This window comes from Penicillium soppii (assembly GCF_028829465.1).
Source record: "Penicillium soppii strain IBT 18220 chromosome Unknown utg000007l, whole genome shotgun sequence".
Classification (NCBI taxonomy): domain Eukaryota; kingdom Fungi; phylum Ascomycota; class Eurotiomycetes; order Eurotiales; family Aspergillaceae; genus Penicillium; species Penicillium soppii.
This window is the reverse complement of record NW_026643237.1, coordinates 227,293-246,620: the sequence shown is the minus strand read 5'-3', so window position 1 is coordinate 246,620 and position 19,328 is coordinate 227,293. Positions and strand designations below refer to the sequence as shown.

Below are 19,328 nucleotides of genomic sequence, written 5' to 3'. Positions count from 1 at the left end.
TGTAAAGGTAGGGTTCGAGAATATCGAAGAGTCGCTTTGTGGTGCGGGTGAATGAGTTGTTGTCCTGGTGGGTCTAAGCTTTTTATCGTCAGAAAAACAATATCATGTAGAGAGCTGTATATAACATATATGTATATAAGTGGAGGTGATATTCACGTTATGTCTTTGCGCAACCCATTACTGTGTTCGTATCGGTGGAATTGTACATATATAATGGATCAATTTTGGAACTGAGCTAAATATATATTTGTTGTTGATAATCCAGTACAAAGGCTCTTAGAGCAGAGGGTTTGCACTCGCTTTTAGAAAATCAGACATCAAAAACTTTGCGTGTCCAAACAAACGAGTCTTTATCACAGAAAATGATGTAGACCTCGGGATTCTCACCATGATTGACTAGTGCCAACCTTCCATATGCAGAGGTTGTCAAATATATAAAAATCACTGCATACACATAATTCAGATCACTTCAGTAACGTTTAAAGATATTCGCTTTTTAGTACGTCTATCATAACCAGAAGCCACAGGGCTTTGTGTATTTTCAAGAGGTGATTTGCCTTAAGAGCCATGTTAAAGCAATGCTAAGTTTAGTCTTGTCTATAGTCCCGCAATGCCATAGCTATCCTGTAGCCAGCTTTTGAATTTCTCCAGCGCCTTGAATCTCTCTGAAACTGTATTCTGTCCATTTGAAATGAGCGTTAGGCGGATTGACGAAATATGCATATCAATTCAACTAACCTTGTAATCAAAGGTCATCTCTGCGTATGTCTTGCCTTCAAATTCAAAGATAGGATCGAACGCTAAAGAAATCTCAGTCGTGATTACTTAAGAGGGCGTATGTTATCTTAAAACGTACCAAAGCCCCCCTGCCCTCTTTTAGGGACGATCATGCCTTCGGTGTATCCCTGGAAAAGAATAGGTTCAGATCGAGGGCCGGCGGAGAAGGCGAATGTGCATACAGCCCTTGCTGCTTTGTCCTCATAAGCCGTTAGTAGCTTGTGCAGACCGTCATTGCCTAACGCCGAGAAGAACGGTCGTCTATGAAGTGTTAATAAGAACGGTAGAAGCAACAGATGTCGTGAACACACATATATGGTCCAGGGAAACCCTTGAGTGCCCTGAATTCAAGGGCACTATCCTCTATCAAGACGGGTCCGTTGACCTATGGGAAATGAAAATAAATTCAGTCATATTGCTAAAATGTCAAGAGTAGTCTCGAATCGACATACTGCTATAGCTGCTTTTCGACACTTGTCTGTCGCAATTTCTTCAAGAGAACCCTGAATTTCGGTGGTATTGACCCTTTGGTTTGAAATTTGCACCATATTACCCAGAATTGCCTTTGTTTCTCGAAGCTTGTGCTTATTTCCAGTGATGAAATTGATTGTAATTGGGGTGGGGGATGCCATTATTGGAACGAATGCGGGGCATGTGATGTGAACAGTACTCTAAATGGTTGGGAATGTCGGAGTTTTGAAATCCTTCGAGACAATAAGCAGAAATCAAAAGAAGAGACTTTTAGAGAGGAATGATAGTCAGATGTAGGTACCTAGGAAACAAGTTCTAGTTTGCAAATTAGCTGCCATTTTGGTAGTGGGTAGTACTTTTGCACCATTGTTTCCCCCGCAATTTATCAAATGCCTAAAATCACGCTATATTTATGTCTGATGATTAATATATCCCCAAGTCAGGTATAAAAGGTTAGAAAGCATCCATAAGGCCGTTGGAGTTGTAAGAAATAATGTCAACCTCGCACAATCATTATTTTACTTCTTTTTCTGGGCCAACATAGCGTTAAGGGCATTATCGACATTGAATTCAGTCAGTAGGAGAGATAGAAAGTGGGGAAAGGATATGAGCCTTGAGTTTGCTTCGCCCCGAAGTTTATTTGTTCATAGCACTATAGAGCTGTCCAAACTCGAGGTAGCTTCTGTCGGAATCGTCATCTATATCATATAATGAGTAAAGCCTTCTTGCGTAATGATAGAATCAAAGCTTGAAAGATTAACTTCTCTCTCACTTCTCTCTCACTTCTCTCTTTGCACTATGACCGACCGAAGTTTTCAAATTCATACTGTTTGACTCTTCGTGCATCCATCTTACGCTTTCTTTCTCGGAATTCAGCCATCTTAGTGTGGAATCAGAAACCACCAGACCGATGGATTGACAGTTTGACATAGTTTGAATAGCGTCACGGAAATGCTCACCAGAGGGGAGCCCCAAAGGGTTTTCCTTCACGATGCTTTGTTCCGGAGAGATAGGGATTCTCTGTGCCTTGGCGCGGTGATAAGTTTCGCAGCCATATCTGCGTCTTCGAAATCACGTTCCTCTTCTCAGTAGACGTGAAGCTGCACCTCTGGCGGCCGATCCTCGGTCTCAGATTGGCCCTGGCCCAAGCGTACATTGAGCATCGAGTCTTTCGGTTTTTGCATCCAAGTGGGGATATTGCTCTGCTGAACTGCAAACTCTCTGTCCATAGCAGCCGTTAATCTCATCCGCTACTCCCCATTTACCTTGATTTGGCGTTAGAGTGTCCCCGATCTATGAGAGGGGGGGGGGGACCGACTCGGCGAGATATCGGAGGACCTCCCAGGCTCGATTGTATGCCTCGAGCGCCGTTTCTTTTCGGTCTTGCCAGAACTCGAAAAGCGAACCTCGTATTCCCCGCTTGCAATCTCCACGTGGAACCTCTCAGCGAGATCCAGTCGTGCCGCCGAGTTCCTAGTCCCGTTGTCAAGTCAACGTCTTACAGGCGTGCGTAGACCTTGCACGACTGAACTAGAGTCAACAACACCCAGGTCACGCGCTTTTCCTTGTGGTCTTTTTGGATTTCGCTGTTGTGTAAGTTTGTCCGCTTTGCCATCGTGCTAAGTGAAAGTAAATATGGAGTGAGAGAAGTGACGTATTCAAGATTGTAAAGGTGAAGAGAAAATGAGAGTGGCAGGCCTCACTTTCACATTTCCGGAGGCGTCCTTCTCCCCGTTGAGGGGCCATGTAGTGAGCGGGTTTGTCACATTGCAGTGAACCTCCCGTGACCGGTCCGTGTTCAAGATTTGGAAGGTGGCAAACGTTGTGACATTTTCGCTCTGACTGGCAAAGTAGTGGGTCACAGTCATGAGCGGCCAGCTGGTTACGAATCTTCGCATTCATTTGGCGTGGTTGAATAACCGGTATCCAGCAAGATTCGTCTCGTTATTTGAGCACTTCTGGTTGCTTCTTAACACGTCTTCGCACTAGGATAGCTCAAACCACCCGTTTGTTTTCGTAACAACATTCACAAGGGCTCTTGTGTAGAACAAGAAAAAAGAGCCAGGGTAAGTTTGCTTTGAGAGCTATGTCTCTTACTCTTTGTTTGTTTCCTGACACGTCTGTTTGATGTGTCTTAGTGCTAAAATTTGGCATAGAAATCACCAACAAAGGCCCAGCGGGCCAAAAAATTGCAAGATTTGGAAAGATGCTCAAGGAAGAGGTAGGAACTGATATCCTAGTCTCTCACCCTGTTACAGAAAAGAGTTCTGTCATGATTTATATAGATAGCAGCAGCAGAGAGGCTGCTGAGGTGGCCAAGGCCGGTCGTCCTCGGTGGGCGCTTTGGCGCTCCTAGGTAAGCCTTTCATCTTCTACCCGTGGACCTCTCTAGTAAGACCATTACTAACGCCTCTCTCTTCAAGATACCTCTCCATCCCCTTCCTCCACCTGTTCCGTTCAGTGGTGGTCCTGGCAGTCCAGTTATTCCGCTCACGGCACCACAGCCACTCCAAAAACCCTCCCAATTTATTACAATGCGATTCTCGTTGTTTTTATTTGATTGTTGTTTGATCATTAAAAAATGTATTTTCAGCATTTAGCACGTAGTCCTTCACTAGACGAAAGCTATCAAGCCTGCCAGTATGAACACTGACTTGGCCCCTTTTTCCAGAGCCAAACAATTTCTCGCCAAGATTCAGACCCAGGTAATTTCTCTTGGACCCCTGATTTTGTGCTCGAGCCAAGCTCCGGGGTTTGGACAATCAAGGAAACCCTTTGATCTAATTGCTCGAATCGAAAAGGAAACTAACCTATTCTTGTGCGGAGAGTCACACTCAACCTTGAATCAGCCTTCAAGCCTTCTTGGCATGCTGTCTACAAAACCCAGCTCTTTCCCCACGATTCAAGCTACTGTGAGATACTTCTTTATCAATATTTTACAACATGCATTCCTTCAAACCCCTCCTCGCTTCAGCAGTCCTCTCCCTCGTTGCTAACACATGGGCGGAAGAAGCCTGTCCTGAGCACTGGGGCCTCAACCATTTCAATGGAGCTAGATGCTGCTACGGTGACATGCAGATCATCGACACAGATGCCTACTGCTGTATTTGGGACGTGGATGGCGCTTATGCGACAGCCAGTTTCTTTGAAACTGCCACGTCTACAACTTACACGCCCTCCACTATTACCTGTCTCACGAAAATCCCTTTCACAGCTACCGATTATTCTAGTCAGGTGTCGTTGGCGTCGATGAGTGTTGCTGCTTCACAAACAGCTTCTTCGGCCAGCAATGCCACTTCCACGAGCACGAACTCGGGATCAGGAACTTCGAACTTGGCATCTGTAACTTCGGCATCTGCGACTTCGGCATCTGCGACTTCGGCATCTGCGACTTCGGGGTCTGCGACTTCGGGATCTGCGACTTCCACCCCAAATGCGGCTGTGTCGGTTGTTCCGGCCAGGGGAATGGTGATGGGTGGCGCTGCGGTTGCTGCTGCTCTTTTTATGTGATTTGAGGAAGATCTAACGGTCTCCCTTTCGGGTAGAAGGCCATGGGATGTTTCAGGTCGCAAAACTATTGTGTCTAATCAGGGCTTGGTCCTCGTGACGGAATTCCGGTGAATTTGAAGCCGAGCATACATGTTGAGTCTTGAGACAGCGGGCCTTGGTGATAGATGTATAATTCGGGAACCACACCCAGAGAACAGTTTAACCAAGTGTTTTGTATTTTTGGAGAGTCCAGGGGCAGAGGACCTGTGCACACGTATAAAATGATGTTAAAGTTGATGTTCGAACATTTCCATATCTTATACACAGGATGGATATATTGTCTCCAACTGAGAGATTTATTTCTCGGTTATGAGGTTCAGTTGATGCATGTAGACAAGCCAACAGACCTAGATAAGACGCTTCGTGTTTTGATCACTCTCATCCACGGGTGGATTCAGATGGAGGCTAGAAGAGGTAAGGCTCGATGAGCGGCAGAAAGCCGAGGAGAGCTCATTTCTGGAAGCTTTGGGAAACCAATGAGCCAAACGGTTCTCCGAGGAGCGCACCGGTGGCCACGCTAAAATGTGACCAACGCCCTGCCAAGATGGGTTTGAGCGCATTGGTTGGCTTGGCGCAGCGGACATATCCCGAGACTAGATCAACGACCGGCTCAACCGGCAGCGACGGAGCAGCGTTGGGGCACACTAGAGAGTAGTGCATCTCAAGGAGCCTGAAAGTAAAATGGCATCCAAGATACCTTTCATCAATGCAGCCAGCGGAAACAGCTCAAAGCCCATGTAACACTCAGAGCCCCGAGTACTGTATATATTATCCAGTTGCTAGTCGGAGCAACTGGTGGGAACTATCACAATATTCCCACAACTGAGTATCATCAGCCTTACACCTTCGACGTCGAATTTTGCGTCGAATTTTGAAGGGCTTCGTCCTGGAGAATGGCATTGCTCTCAATGGGAATCGGCAAACTGCGGATTTTGCCTCGTAACGAAACTGCAATCAGCAATAATTTGCTGAATGTGTGCCACTCGCCACAGAAAGCATAGCTTTTCCCGGGATATCCGATACTCTCTCCGACACAACTGTATGCAGATACTACCTCGAAAATGATGTTAAATGTAGAGAATGCCATGGGATCGGATTTGTAATTATTGGATTCAGCGACGGTGATCAGAAGAACGGCAAGGCAAAGCCACCACATATCGTTGTTGAATTGAGAGCTGATCTGTTGGTACACGAAGCGACCTCGCGCAAGGCGTGAGAGGCGTGGACCGGCTGCTGAATTCGAAGAATGGAAATCATCCTCATGGGAGTCAGTCTTGTTACTGAATGTCTTGATGCACGACCTTTTGTATACTTCGAGGCTGCTGTCAAGGCGTTAGAATCAGTGCAAGTAAATAGTGACAATAGGGCATACCTGATGGCTGTCGATACTGGAAAAGCAGACAGATACTAAAAGTATCGTTAGTAATGCATTGCGTTAAGGTAATCTGGACTCTTACCATCATGAGTGCTATTGAATGTTCTAGTCAGCCATTTCTTCAGGGCACATGATTTTTAGGTTAGAACAGAACTTACCATATAGAATAAGCAAAGCTTGTGGCAATCTATCAAACGCCACGATAGAAAATCCACCACCACGCACAGCTTGAATTTGTGAGTCAAATTGATTAGAGATGCAACGGTGGGATAAACCCACATAAAGCTTGGAAAAGCCCATCAAGCACTCGATATTTAGGAGGAAGAGCTGCAATCTCCTCATTGTGAATCGCAGAAAGTTCAAATGCACCCCACATGATGCAATTGAGGGAAACGACTGTCCCTAACAGAAACAACGTGTGCCAAGTAGGATACAAATAATCGCATATCTTTGGTCTTGTAAGCCTCAACTTTGTAGAGAGAAAATTGGGATAACTCACATTGTGAGATTGGGCAAGAGTATAATCGAGAGCTCCGCGCCATGACTGCCAGCTGGGTTGATCTGGCAAAGCTTTTCTGGTAGTCCAGATGAAAAGACGCAGTAGACATGGGAAAAGCGTGTTGCCAGCGAGAACTAAAAAACCAGAGACCAGAAGTGGAAAAGCCCTGTTTGGTTCGGCATCAGAAATGACTTCTCAGCGATGAGTGTTGCAGAATGACCCACTCTCTTTGAAAAGGGCCCATATTGGTGGTGATGAGCGACATGCCATTGTTGGAGAATGCGGACGCAGCGAGAAAGGCTCCTCCCCAGAAAGCAGAAACTCCATCTGCGTGTGCAATATCTGGCCGGAAGACATGGGACCAGATACCAACACCCATAATTCCCAAACAAAGGAAGGAGATGAAGTAAATAATAACAAATGCTGATATCAAGCAAACAGCTAGATACTCTAGCCCACCTGATTGATCATAGTCGATTGAACCTCGTGACTTAATAAGGTTTCCTGCCAATCGTATCGTACTCCTTAATCTGGTGGCCACCCGAACATTGCAAATTTTTGCATTCGATGTAGGAGTTTCGCTGCCATCCATGGGGCTTGGGATCGCCCGCTCAGTATAGACTGGATTTGTTCCATCAACGGAAGTAATAAAACCGTAGTCTTTTTGTAGCGAATCTGACTCATTTGGAGATGGAAGGCACTGTGGCAACTCCATTACGGTGGCCGTTGTCTTTGGTTTGCTCTTATCTTCTGCCATTTCCTCCACATTTTGGCTTTCCGAGTCTATTTTCAACGCAGAGCGAAGCTTCCATGCTCGAACCAAGGAGCGGACCCCGAAGATGGGAATGGAGTGACCCAAGATGAGGAGGGTGAAAAGAATGCCTTGCTGCAATGCATTTAGTGTTGACAGGTTCACCTGCACAACATATGAGTATTCCTCTTATTTTGAACGTTTCATTCTTGGACGCACCACGTTCAATCCAGTGCCCGTAATAGCACAGAAACACATGAACAATGCATCGATATAGTGAAGATCATCATGATGCGCAGAAAGATAGAATACGACACTGACGATCATAGGTGTCAGAATAAAATAGGCATAATGTAGAGTGAGTGAGTTCAGCTTAAAGCGATCTACCATGATCGGCATACTCGCTTGATACTCGTCGTAAGCTGTGAGGTGATCATCAAGGCTAGGGTTGGGATATCCAAATTCATATAAAAGCTATGGAATTACCTGGCCCATAAAGAGTGTGGTGCCCCTGTCTATGAGATAATGGCTTAAAATACATCGAATTCTACACGGGGCCCCTTTTTGTGAGGAATGTTCCTTGTTTCTTTCTTTTGTAATACCCATCTCCTACTGCGTAATGGCACCAGGTTTCAAGATTACAACTCGTGGGCTTCTATCACCTTATTACTCGCATGAAGGAAATTCTGCCAAGTTGCAGCCGCAGTTAAATGAGAGCCAAGGTCTAGGGCATTCTCAGGGACGGCACGCTGGATTCTTCGGATGCAAGGCCCGAGTATGTGGACCACAGCTAATCGGAAGTTTTTGTTTTCGACGGTCTAGGCTCTTTATGAGATAGCTCGACGGCATGAAAATGCTAGCTCAGGAGCTCTCGTCACAGATATCAAGGCCTTTTATAGATCCATTGGGCCAATCTAGAGCTACAAGACACAGGTAAAGTCGCGTGGCAGCAGATAAACTCAAATGTGCGTGGTGGGAGATAATTTGGAAATAGAGCGTCTATCTATCATCCAAGATAGCCCTTCATGCCTTTCGTGCCCTTCATGGTTCAGCTATATTCTCGAGAGTATCAAAATTTCTAGATTCCGGTGATTTGAACAAATAACGACTTGATTAACTCGGTGCACGTGAATGTACCTATGTGGTACATACATTCCATTTACGATGTTCGACGAAACTCTTATTGAGCATCAGTTTATTGTCATCTTCCTCACTAGCCAACCTCATAGACAGTCTTCTAGGGCTGGCCTGCGGGTAAGGGTAGAACACAACCCCGTATCGCAAAATACCGTATCATACTTAGTATCGTAACTTTTCAAATCCCCGCACCTTATCGGAGAACGGCGTTGAAATTTCGGATTCGACATCGTACATTGACTCAAAGACTTCAATCAGCTGATCGGCTTTCATTATCCGTTTTAAAGCCCTCAATTGGCTGGTAGCGACTAACAAACACACTGGAAAATGCCACCGAAAAGCAAAAATACCGAGAGCCGGGATGCAGAAACTAAGTGAGCTCGTTTCCAATGGTCTCCACGCATACGGTGTTGACCATATCTAGAAAACTTCGTAATCGGGTCTCTCAACAGGCATTCCGCCGCCGCCAATCTGAGTATATTAAGCAGCTTGAGCAGAAAGCCAAAGAACACAAACCAGATAACGAACGCATTATTGAATTAGAGAAAGAGAATCAAACTCTTCGTGAAAGTTTGATTCACTGTCATACGAAATTGGAGAGTCTGCGCGCAACCATATGCACTCTTGGTGATGGCATATCTCAGGCTTTGGATGGAACAGTAAGTGTGCTCCTATCATACATGAATTTACCTGGTACACCGTTTGTAACGCTTTTCCAGGATCAAACAAGAAAACCAAGAAGCAAGTCGACAACAAGCAATGAAAGTGTCGAGTTAATAGAGGAGCCCTCCCCGGATCCCTTTTCCACAGTATCCGATATAACAGCAGAAAAGGAAATCCCGAAACTCGGGCTTGAATCATCATTCGACGATGGTTTGCCCAATACCTCCACAGAGAGTATGAAGCTCGTTACTTTCGAATTGCCAAAAACCCCGGACTTTTCTTTCTCTGAATTGATACATCAACCGGAACCGAGGATTGTATCGCCACTACCGAATATCTGGACATACCAATACCAGATGGGTCCAGCGCCATATGTTGATGCACTTGGTGCCAATGAAGCAATAGCCGAGCAGCTGAAAATTGACTGGACGCCCTCGAATTCGCCATTCTCAGAGCACGTAAGTGCGCTGAAGAACATTCTCCGAGAAAAGTGGGACGGAATGGGTCGAAGCCCCGAGTCCTACCCTGATCTGTAAGCGTTATGAAGGGTCCAGGATCAAAGGGTCAGTTTCTGAAACATCTAGGTTTTATCAATCTGTCTCGACAGTTCTCTCCATGTTCAATAGTATTTCCAGACCGGATGCTATGACTTGGTATGCAAGGACACGGTTCTACCATATCGTCGATTTGACAGTCTCACTCTTGAACCCGACAGAACAGGCGGCGCAGAAGGTCCATCCGCTTTATCGCCTTACACATGTTCAATCGACAAATACTTATCCTTCAATCGTTGATTGGATCCCCTTCCCTTCTATTCGAGATAAGATGATTCTTCTGCATTCCGGAAATCCCAACGTCGACGATATCTTCTGTGATGCGGTGAGTGGATACGTTGTTCAAACATATATGTCAGAACTCGTTGAAGGTGCCTCTGTTCTTCCTGTGCATGTCCGTGTACTCGATCTCATTAAAGCTATGGATGAGAAATCGAAACCAAGTGATGTCGCAAAGCTTCCTGCATCGAACGCTCGGGCAATCTTCGAGTCGCCGGGAACTGCCCGCTTGGTCTTTCAGAAGTTGCGCATGGACCATGGAGTTTCGCAGTATATGATGGACCCGGCATTTTTCCAGAAGTATCCTGAGCTGTATGATCCCGATGCGGATATTATGGCACATGGGGTGGCTCTTCGACCTCAGAGACAGGCGGTTTTGTCAAGGCCGAAGTCTTTGGACTCGGTTACATTAAAGGCGTATCGAGATTTCACCGATTTTTCATCGGATCTAATTTGGAAGTCTTATCAGGACGCATTGCTGAGTGGTTGGGTGCCAGATATATCGGGATTAGGAGCCCTGGATGACTGTCAAGTTGTGTTGTAAATTAATATCCAGCAGACTCAAGGCCACAACAATATATAATAATTAGTTGAAGGATTTGACACTGATATTTTTGAATAATGATGTATTTACAATCGAACTTGTTACAGGATGCAATGGGAGTAAAATGCATTATGTCACCAAAAAATCCACATCATGAGGTCAACTGACCTCAATGCAGCCGCAAAGCTCTCGACCGGGTATAACCGAGTACATCGATGTATATATATACATATATACCCCCTCTTTCCCTTCCGTTGAGATTCTAACTTCAATGTCGATATCGCAAAATGGGTTCCTTCTGTCCATTATCCGCATTCGCTGATCTACCGTCGCCACCTGAAGATGAACAATCCACATTAACAAAACTCTACGATGTGGACTTATGCGAGAAGAAAGTAAATCTGACTCCTGAAGAATACAAAGACAGAAACGGCGAACAATGGGTTCTCCCAGTGGTGCGACAGGTAGTTATTGTCGCCAACATATTCCAACATTAATGCATTACTGACCATGATCCCCCAGGCCGAGCTTGAATTAATTATGGACTCTTCTTTGACACATAAAACCTCAAGTTTGTATGGTAATGAAGTTTTCATCAAAGCCGCCCAGAATATGCTATTTGGGAACCCGCCGCCGGAATTACGCAATAGACTCGCTTCCATCCAAACAGTTTCCGGAACAGGGGCATATCAAATCGGCGCACGGCTTCTATGTGATGCGTCAAAACCAAATACCGTCTGGATGTCAGATCCAACCTCTGCAAGTCACCATGCTATCTGGGATTTGGTAGGCGGTGTTCAGCGGTGCACATATCCCTATACTCTCCCCGGTCGATCGGGAATCGACTTTGAGCGTATGATGTCCGTCTTGAGTACCCAATCCCGAAGGAACGACATCATTATTATTCAAGTTTGTGCTCATGATCCCAGTGGTATTGATCCCACACCGAGGCAATGGATTGAACTTAGCGAGCTTTGTCAGAGGAAGGGCATCGTTCCATTTTTTGATTGTGCTTATCAAGGATTTGCATCGGGGGATCCAGATGCAGATGTATGGCCTATTCGGTGTTTTATACAACAGGGACTGGAGTTATGCGTTGCACAGTCTTTTTCGAAGAACTTTGGGTTATATGGCGAGCGAGTTGGATGCTTCCATGCTGTTCTTGATTCTTCAGATCACCGCGAAGCGGTGGTTGATAGATTGTGTTATTATCAGCGTGGTCTTGTTTCGACCCCTCCTACATATGGGGCTAACATTGTATCTATGATCTTGACTTCGGAAGATCTCTACAGGGCGTGGCGTTCTGACCTAAAGACTATGACTGATCGTATCCAGAAATTGAGACTGGGGCTATATAACGAACTGATCAAGAGGAGAATTCCGGGAAATTGGGAATATCTTCTCATCCAGGTATGTTCCAGAATGAAAGAAGACTGGCAGTTGCTAACAGAACTCCGCATGACGATAGAGAGGTATATTTGCTCGTACTAGTTTGTCCAAGCAACACGTCGATCTTTTACGCGAAGATTATCACGTTTATATAATGTCCACCGGCCGAATTTCGCTTCCTGGACGTATGTTGCTTATCCTCCTATCTTTAAATGACAACACTAAGGATTCATAGTAAATGCACAAAACATCGAATGGGTGGCTGATGCCATCAGCGATGTAGTCAAAAGGCTCCCCTTGGAAGAGAAGATGAAACTATAATAGCTCTTTGTACAAATATGAAGGTTGAACCAAAGCCTGCACATATAATATATTCTCAGCGTCGAGGAGGAGGAGCTGTGCTAAATTTCGTATCCGCCATGTGTACAGCAATCAGAGCAGCCTCAACGAACTGGTCAGTTTTGTCAACCTTAGCGAAAAAGGTTACTCACGAGTGACATGTCAAACCCCTCAGCTACAAGTACCTCAAGGACCTGCCGAGGCATCAAGGAGACATCACCTTGTACCCGCCACCTGGGCAAAGTCTTGTTCATCGTGATGCTCTCACGAACATCGAGTACTTTCTGGCCTTTCACTGTAGCCGAGCAGCCTGAACACAGGGCATTGTCCGTATCGCGCACTTCGACATTAACGATATTATAGCTTTTATCTTCAATCTCAGGCGCCATAGAATTGCGAAACGAAAGTTTGCACACATTGTTCGACTGTATTCTGAAATCCACCAGTTCGTCCTGCTCATTGCCGGGTAATCGCACGCGCAACGGTCTTCGCCATGCGAGTGACGTCGCGCGAGAGTGGAACATCGGAAGACCCGATGAATCGCGGAATTCGCGAGCTGGAGTATCGCCGTATTTGTGCCCGGTGATTGTGAATACGGTGGAGTCATCCCAGTAGTTCTTTATGGTGTATTCATTGGGCGAGCGGTGGTCATATTTAGGTTTGAGATATAGTAGGGTTTCATCTTTGGCAATATGTTCTGGTCGGATTCCAACAGGATGATCCAGTTTCTTGACTCCTTTATTTACTGGCGTGGGAGCTGAAATGAGGGCCGAATAGACAGACATGTTGATGGTGGGTTGAAGATGAACCGAGGTTGGGAAACGTCAAGTGATCGACGTGGACCGCCCCCATTTAATGGCCCCAGACCTGCGACCGGATATTTGTGGATTTGGGGGCCGTACAGAATTATCTCTTGTTGAATTTAATTATTTTGAAACTGATACAAATTATGCGTTTCGTTGATTTAGTATTTTGTTTAGATAGTCTCGGTGATATTTGAATCTTTGCTCTGTTGCTCCATTATGTCGAGTATACCTTCACAGCAGGTCCATATTCGCCGGCGGTTTTTCAAGGAGAGATAGATCTCATATCGGGTATTTCTGCCATCTGGGAGACTATAACTGGCGTTTTTCAGTACAGACAAAAGATTTTCATGGTCAATCTTTGCGGTCTCTTTTGACAAAGTCTCATGTAATGAAGTTCCTTCAAACCATGGTGTGTCCTTAAGAATTCGAGATTTGCAAAACGACGGTGGTGGATTGATGGAGGCTGCGCAAAATGCCCGGCTGCTCAGAAGGAGAGACAAAATCGAACTTGATGGAAGCAACTCCAATATCATGTAATGAACTTCGATGGGGAGCCTTGCAAACGGATCCGCCAGTACAGTGCCACTCGTTGGACAGCCATTTCGGGGTTTGAGCTCCAACTTAGTCGATTTCTCGACAAGCCCAGAAAGGTCAGTTTCCTTCATTGGGTTTGCAACTAGCCACTGGTGAGGTGGTCAGCAAAGGTGGGTGGACTATAGGGGATGCGCACCTCGTAACCTGGAACAGGCACCCACTCCTGCTCTGCGAACTGTTCTGTTCCCCCATATAACCGTGCATCATCCCAGTAGATATAAGTATCGTTCTCTTCAAGAAGTTTAGATTGCATGGCCTGGTAGACACGACTCGGACTGAGCAGTGCCTGAGTAGGCCTTGTGGTTTCATGTACCAGGAGCAGCATCTTCCAGCATGCATCATGCACCAAAAACCCATCTTGATTCGGCCAAAGACTGTCGTCATCCGAAACTGGAAGTATGAATCCATCGCAGAGGTCGTACACGCCCTACAAAATATAAGCTTCGTGCCGAAAACTTGGAGAAGAATGTCACGCTCCTTACGCTTGACGTTAAATAGCATGGACTCCCATCATCTGGTATTGATTGCACTTTCACTCGCTTCAGAATCCGACCGCATGCGCAGCATCCTGGCTTCTGATAGCCACTAGATCAGATGTTAGGTGAATATCCGATTGGTCTCAAAGTTATACATACCGCGATGTCAAGTTCGGATAGAATGTCACTCCAATATCCCTGTCTATAGTTACAATATTCATCGTGTTTGAGAAGATCTACTTCACTGTTTTTTTCTTCTACACGGCCGTCGGTTTCATTCTCCTCATATCCACACTCGCAAGCATCGTCGAAATAAAGATATCGGTTATCGCCGGGCTGCATCATGGAGGCCTTACGTTGCTCCCAGTTGTACAAGGGACCCGCACAGATCGTGCAGTAGAAGGTAATTTTTGCCCATTATTAAGGACCGCCCAATGCATGAGAGAAGACCAAAGTAAAATCGGTCACCATTCGGCTCGGGTAGGAAGAATTCATTCGCTGATTGTAACGAGAAGCTGACTGGAGCGCAGAGCTGAAGTTGAGAACCACGCTAAGGGTGGAAATACGAGAAGAGGATGGATGTCATTTGGCGGGGTTCCATTGATGGCCATACTTCGATCGCATTCAAAATACATACAGATGCAGCCATCGAGCAAGAAGGTCGGGCAATAAACTAATATGCCAAGTGATATTGTGTACCCCCCTTCGGCCAATAGTTGAGATCCCAATCACTTCTTATGCAAGCCATACATTAGCTTAATGTTTTTGTCGTACAGTATCTATAGACGATCAATCAATTCATCACTTCTGAAGTTCCTGCTTACTAGAGGCTTCATCATATCGAAATGCAAGATGCTTTGTGCAATTGAGAACAAATTTAGCGTAGTAGCGAGCCATGATTTAGTTTAGCAAGTCGTACACACCCATACGTTCACTCAGAAGTACCAACTTTTCTCTTTTGAATTTACTAGATTGTGTCGCAAAGTTGAAACATATGACTATAGACAATAAGGAAAGACTTTTACTAATATTTCCTATTGCTCTGCCTCCACGAAGTGATAGGTGCTAATTAAAATTATGACAATTTACTGTCTACGTAGTCAAGCAGTAGACTGTTGTCTGATAAAAATAAAGGATGCACAACAGTAATTACTAAATGTGAAGGGAAAGCAAAGGAAGGACTAGGGTGATCGATTATACCCCTCACTTGCCTTTGATAAGCCACTTTGCAACAAGTTCGCAAACACATCCCTAGCATAATATCAAACAATATGGAGTCTCACCTTCTTTGGCTGGCTGGTAAAGAGCAAGAGGGCCACGAAGACTGGTGCGTATAGAACTTCCAAGCCGATCTCAGGATGATAGCGTTGACAAGTCACCAGCATTCCCATCGAAGATCCGGCGACAGGAGAAATTTTTGCCCAGTAAGCCATTCTCCTTTTCAAAACTGTATACTCTCTCTCACAATTATCAGATGCCACGCGGCCTCTCCAGAAGATGTAGACGCCGCAATCACAGCCGCTCACCAAGCATACAAATCCGGCACATGGTCGCGCGCAAGTCGTCATCATCGCGCAGATGTGCTCGAGAAGTGCGCAGTACTTCTCGCCGAAGCCCTTCCACAGCTTATCCCGTTGGAGTCGAAGCAGACAGGACGCGTCATTCGAGAAATGAACGCACAGGTTCCGTCCCTCACCAGGTGGTTCAAGTACTATGCCTCGCTGCTTCGTGTCGAAGAGCGCTCTGTTCTTCCGACCATTGGCAAGTTGCATAATTTTGTTGATCGCGTGCCCCTCGGTGTGGTCGTTCAGATTACGCCGTTCAATCATCCGCTTTTGATTGCCGTGAAGAAATTGGCTCCTGCGTTGGCGGCTGGTAATAGTGTTATTATCAAGCCCAGTGAGCTTACGCCCCTGACGACGCTGTTGCTTGCCAAGATTTTGAAAGAGGCGGGTATCCCTGATGGTGTGTTGAGTGTGTTGCCTGGTTATGGAGCTATCACTGGGAAAGCCCTGGTTGAGCATCCTTTGGTCAGAAAGGTGGACGTGACTGGGGGCACTGAAGCCGGTAGAGCGATTGGCAAGATCGTTGGCGGTAATCTCGCGAAGTATACAGCGGAGCTAGGTGGAAAGGCGCCTTTGATTGTGTTTGAGCAAGCAGATATCGATATGGCCGTTAACGGAATTGTCTTTGGAAGCTTCATTGCGAGTGGACAGACATGCGTAGCAAGCACTCGAATCATTGTGCAGGATACCATCAAGGAAGAGCTGCTATCAAAGCTCAAAGACAAAGTCGAAAGTATCGCCAAACGAATGGGAGACCCCATGAATCCGGAATCGATGATGGGCCCTTTGATCTCTTCGAAGCAGATCGAACGCGTGGAACGTCTAGTTGGTGACGCACAACGGCTAAACGAGGCACTTCCTCTGGTAGGTGGAAATCGGATGTTGGATCAAAGCAGTCTCGACGGATTCAACTTCTCAAAGGGGTATTTCTACGAACCAACAGTTTTGATATCCACCAAAAACAACAAGATCACCCAAACATCCATTTGGCAGGAAGAGGCCTTTGGTCCCGTGATTGTCGTTGTCACCTTCCGGGATGAAGAGGAAGCCATTGCCTTGGCAAATGACACCGAGTTTGGATTGGGCGCTGGCATCTGGACACAGGATCTTTCTCAGGCTTTCCGGGTCTCCGAGCGGATGGAAGCTGGTATCACTTGGGTCAACACTCATCACCGAAACGACCCTAGCAGCCCATGGGGAGGTGCTACAAATGCCAGTGGAGTTGGAAGCGAGAATGGGATCGAGGCTTATCATGCGTATACCACTACGAAAAGCACTATCATGAACTTTGCGTCTACCGAGGAGTCACTGGCCGCCGATGACTGGTTCGGTGATGGGTCGAAGAGTGTGAGATATGGTTAATTGTTTCTGCAGGTATCGCATAGGTAGTCTTCAAACATACAAACATACCATCCAAGACTTTTACAACTCTCTTGTCTTGCAAATTTATTTGGGCTTTTGGGCAATCTCATTTTGCTAAAATCTTTCTTAGGCATTTTTCAATCCTTCATTTTTTGACTAGTTTCACTCGATAGAAAATTTGAAACATGAAATTTACAGCTTAATCGCAAGATAACGATCGTGTAGTTGAGAAACCAAACTTCCCTTTGGGTAGTTACGTAGTTACATGGAGTTGGCGTCCATGCCCGAACCCTAAGGCATACACAGCTGTGTTCATAATTACATACTTCCATAGATGCGGCCATACATATTCACTTTTTCTTCATTCTTATCTCTTAATTTCTGGAATTTCTAAGACCTGCTTACCATCTAGAATTGCCCTCATATGCATTCATCCTTTCATTCATTCACTTCAGTTCTTCCTCAATCTTCTGATCGCCTTCTGCATTCTGTCTACCATTCATACTCGCTTTCATCCAATCGCTTCACTTCGTCCTCGATGTCTTGATCACCTCACATCAACCTCTGTCTACCTCTCAAACGAGATCTCGTGCGCATCTTCTCTCCACTAGAATGGAACACAGACTCCAAGAACCGAGGATCGCCACGCACAATGTGCGCATATATGCTCAGTGTGGAATCTTGTTGGCTTGTAAGTAAAACTCACAAGAAGCTGAACAGGAACCGAACAATACTGATAATGAATATCACGCAAACACAGCATTACCAGTCGCATCTCCTCATGGTTATATAACATATGAGATGATATACCGCTACTGCAGCATGATTTTCATTATCCATAGCCAGGAGGTATGGTCCCTATTTCCGTTGCTACAAGATGGGTTACCAGGCCGTGTGCTTCACCATGATCGCCAAACCCTGCTGAGACCAGGCAATTATATCGTTCTTCGTGACTCGGGTAAGTGTGTTGCATGTCTAGATACTGAAGCCTCTAACTTTGATTAGATCAAAAACAGATCTCCGTCCAGCTCACTAGCGAGGAAGCACCGCGTCGTGTCAGGACCAATGACTACACCACTAGAACCCAAGGGACCAAGGAGAGAGACCGGTTGGTAAGCTGACTATACGGTTTAAAGGCTTGCATAATGGCATAGCTAATAGGGTTTAACAGCAATTGCACCTCCGAAGAAGCCTTTGTGAGAGGGACACCGTTTGCGCAATGAACACCATTTCCGCCTTCGTAACAAGCCCCGACCGCAAATACCGAGGTTTGGAAGCCGCCCATGTTTTCCCTGTAAGCCAGCTCGCACAGTGGAACCGAAACCATTACAGACGCTACATTACCGATACTAGCCCCGCAGTCGATATTGGAGACAGTGGCCTGTACTCTCCTCAAAATGGGCTTCTGCTCAGCAAGAATGCTCACGATGTATTTGATGATTTCTTGTTAGGCGTGGATCCTGACGTAAGAATCTTTTGTTTGTCTCTATATATGCTCGGGAACTAACGTCTTATGAACTCAGGCTGGCTACAAAATCGTTGTTTTCGGCCAAGACATAATTGGACTTGGAGGGACATGTCTCAAAGACTCAGCAAGGAACGGCACCAACCAAACCAACCGCGTTAGTCCAGATCTTCTGCGTTGGCACCTGAGAATGTGTGTTTACCGAAATATGAAAGCAAATGCTGAGCCTCCGCCATTGTGGGAGGATGATCTCGGTAGCGATGATATGGGTCAAATTCTTGAGCAGCCAGATGCCGCTGACAGGATGGAAGTAGAGCTGTTCACACGTCTCGGCGGGTTGGTAGCTTAGATATTCTCTATTATCGAGCATCTTTTTAAATGATATAAGCAGAACTGGTCTTAAACAAGAAAAAATTCGAATATGTCCTATTGAAGTCTCTACCTAAACATCAGAGTAGTTCGTTGTGAAATTCAATAGTCAATAATCGTGTCGCAGCACACTCACACCGCCAGCTTTAAAATAAGTAGCTGAAATTTGGCCTGTACAGCAACTTGTTTTGCTTGATTTATTTGATATAAGAAATTTTGCCGGCATACTCGTAAGAAACTGTGGAGTACATAGATCGGGGAGTACAGGGCTACAACGTATATATCGGCCAAATAGCCGGGCACACCTGTAAACGGCGGACCTGTGAATTACTGTATCGGGTTAGCTTTGCCTTTTGGATAATGC

At 45.7% G+C, this 19,328-nt stretch overlaps 12 protein-coding genes across 12 annotated transcripts; 6 read left to right on the top strand and 6 right to left on the bottom strand.

The window, feature by feature from the left end:
- Positions 1-597: 597 nt before the first annotated feature.
- Positions 598-1,409, bottom strand: N7529_009353 (non-canonical purine NTP pyrophosphatase; the record flags this gene model as incomplete). Its single annotated transcript, XM_057244880.1, has 5 exons — positions 598-678; positions 739-800; positions 857-1,038; positions 1,089-1,162; positions 1,230-1,409. The coding sequence occupies 5 exons, from the start codon at positions 1,407-1,409 to the stop codon at positions 598-600; spliced, it is 579 nt and encodes a 192-aa protein (XP_057093143.1).
- Positions 1,410-2,738: 1,329 nt separating this feature from the next.
- Positions 2,739-3,116, bottom strand: N7529_009352 (uncharacterized protein; the record flags this gene model as incomplete). Its single annotated transcript, XM_057244879.1, has 2 exons — positions 2,739-2,867; positions 2,952-3,116. The coding sequence occupies 2 exons, from the start codon at positions 3,114-3,116 to the stop codon at positions 2,739-2,741; spliced, it is 294 nt and encodes a 97-aa protein (XP_057093142.1).
- Positions 3,117-4,191: 1,075 nt separating this feature from the next.
- Positions 4,192-4,758, top strand: N7529_009351 (uncharacterized protein; the record flags this gene model as incomplete). The annotated part of the gene is made up of 1 exon (XM_057244878.1): positions 4,192-4,758. The coding sequence occupies one exon, from the start codon at positions 4,192-4,194 to the stop codon at positions 4,756-4,758; it is 567 nt and encodes a 188-aa protein (XP_057093141.1).
- A 489-nt stretch (positions 4,759-5,247) lies between these two features.
- N7529_009350 (uncharacterized protein) lies at positions 5,248-5,457 on the bottom strand (the record flags this gene model as incomplete). The annotated part of the gene is made up of 1 exon (XM_057244877.1): positions 5,248-5,457. One exon carries the CDS (start codon positions 5,455-5,457, stop codon positions 5,248-5,250), a length of 210 nt encoding a protein of 69 aa, XP_057093140.1.
- A 178-nt stretch (positions 5,458-5,635) lies between these two features.
- N7529_009349 (uncharacterized protein) lies at positions 5,636-7,812 on the bottom strand (the record flags this gene model as incomplete). Its single annotated transcript, XM_057244876.1, has 7 exons — positions 5,636-6,027; positions 6,096-6,185; positions 6,331-6,399; positions 6,452-6,862; positions 6,896-6,992; positions 7,027-7,587; positions 7,642-7,812. The coding sequence occupies 7 exons, from the start codon at positions 7,810-7,812 to the stop codon at positions 5,636-5,638; spliced, it is 1,791 nt and encodes a 596-aa protein (XP_057093139.1).
- Positions 7,813-8,948: 1,136 nt separating this feature from the next.
- N7529_009348 (bZIP transcription factor) lies at positions 8,949-9,758 on the top strand (the record flags this gene model as incomplete). The annotated part of the gene is made up of 1 exon (XM_057244875.1): positions 8,949-9,758. The coding sequence occupies one exon, from the start codon at positions 8,949-8,951 to the stop codon at positions 9,756-9,758; it is 810 nt and encodes a 269-aa protein (XP_057093138.1).
- Positions 9,759-9,837: 79 nt separating this feature from the next.
- On the top strand, positions 9,838-10,599 carry N7529_009347 (uncharacterized protein; the record flags this gene model as incomplete). The annotated part of the gene is made up of 1 exon (XM_057244874.1): positions 9,838-10,599. The coding sequence occupies one exon, from the start codon at positions 9,838-9,840 to the stop codon at positions 10,597-10,599; it is 762 nt and encodes a 253-aa protein (XP_057093137.1).
- A 287-nt stretch (positions 10,600-10,886) lies between these two features.
- N7529_009346 (aspartate aminotransferase cytoplasmic) lies at positions 10,887-12,223 on the top strand (the record flags this gene model as incomplete). Its single annotated transcript, XM_057244873.1, has 3 exons — positions 10,887-11,063; positions 11,122-12,009; positions 12,068-12,223. 3 exons carry the CDS (start codon positions 10,887-10,889, stop codon positions 12,221-12,223), a joined length of 1,221 nt encoding a protein of 406 aa, XP_057093136.1.
- A 141-nt stretch (positions 12,224-12,364) lies between these two features.
- Positions 12,365-13,112, bottom strand: N7529_009345 (uncharacterized protein; the record flags this gene model as incomplete). The annotated part of the gene is made up of 2 exons (XM_057244872.1): positions 12,365-12,430; positions 12,480-13,112. The coding sequence occupies 2 exons, from the start codon at positions 13,110-13,112 to the stop codon at positions 12,365-12,367; spliced, it is 699 nt and encodes a 232-aa protein (XP_057093135.1).
- Positions 13,113-13,809: 697 nt separating this feature from the next.
- On the bottom strand, positions 13,810-14,545 carry N7529_009344 (uncharacterized protein; the record flags this gene model as incomplete). The annotated part of the gene is made up of 2 exons (XM_057244871.1): positions 13,810-14,154; positions 14,363-14,545. 2 exons carry the CDS (start codon positions 14,543-14,545, stop codon positions 13,810-13,812), a joined length of 528 nt encoding a protein of 175 aa, XP_057093134.1.
- Positions 14,546-15,474: 929 nt separating this feature from the next.
- On the top strand, positions 15,475-17,130 carry N7529_009343 (aldehyde dehydrogenase; the record flags this gene model as incomplete). The annotated part of the gene is made up of 3 exons (XM_057244870.1): positions 15,475-15,530; positions 15,586-15,627; positions 15,678-17,130. 3 exons carry the CDS (start codon positions 15,475-15,477, stop codon positions 17,128-17,130), a joined length of 1,551 nt encoding a protein of 516 aa, XP_057093133.1.
- A 612-nt stretch (positions 17,131-17,742) lies between these two features.
- On the top strand, positions 17,743-18,944 carry N7529_009342 (HNH endonuclease signature motif containing protein; the record flags this gene model as incomplete). Its single annotated transcript, XM_057244869.1, has 5 exons — positions 17,743-17,821; positions 17,843-18,088; positions 18,136-18,242; positions 18,302-18,595; positions 18,654-18,944. The coding sequence occupies 5 exons, from the start codon at positions 17,743-17,745 to the stop codon at positions 18,942-18,944; spliced, it is 1,017 nt and encodes a 338-aa protein (XP_057093132.1).
- Between the last annotated feature and the right edge of the window lie 384 nt (positions 18,945-19,328).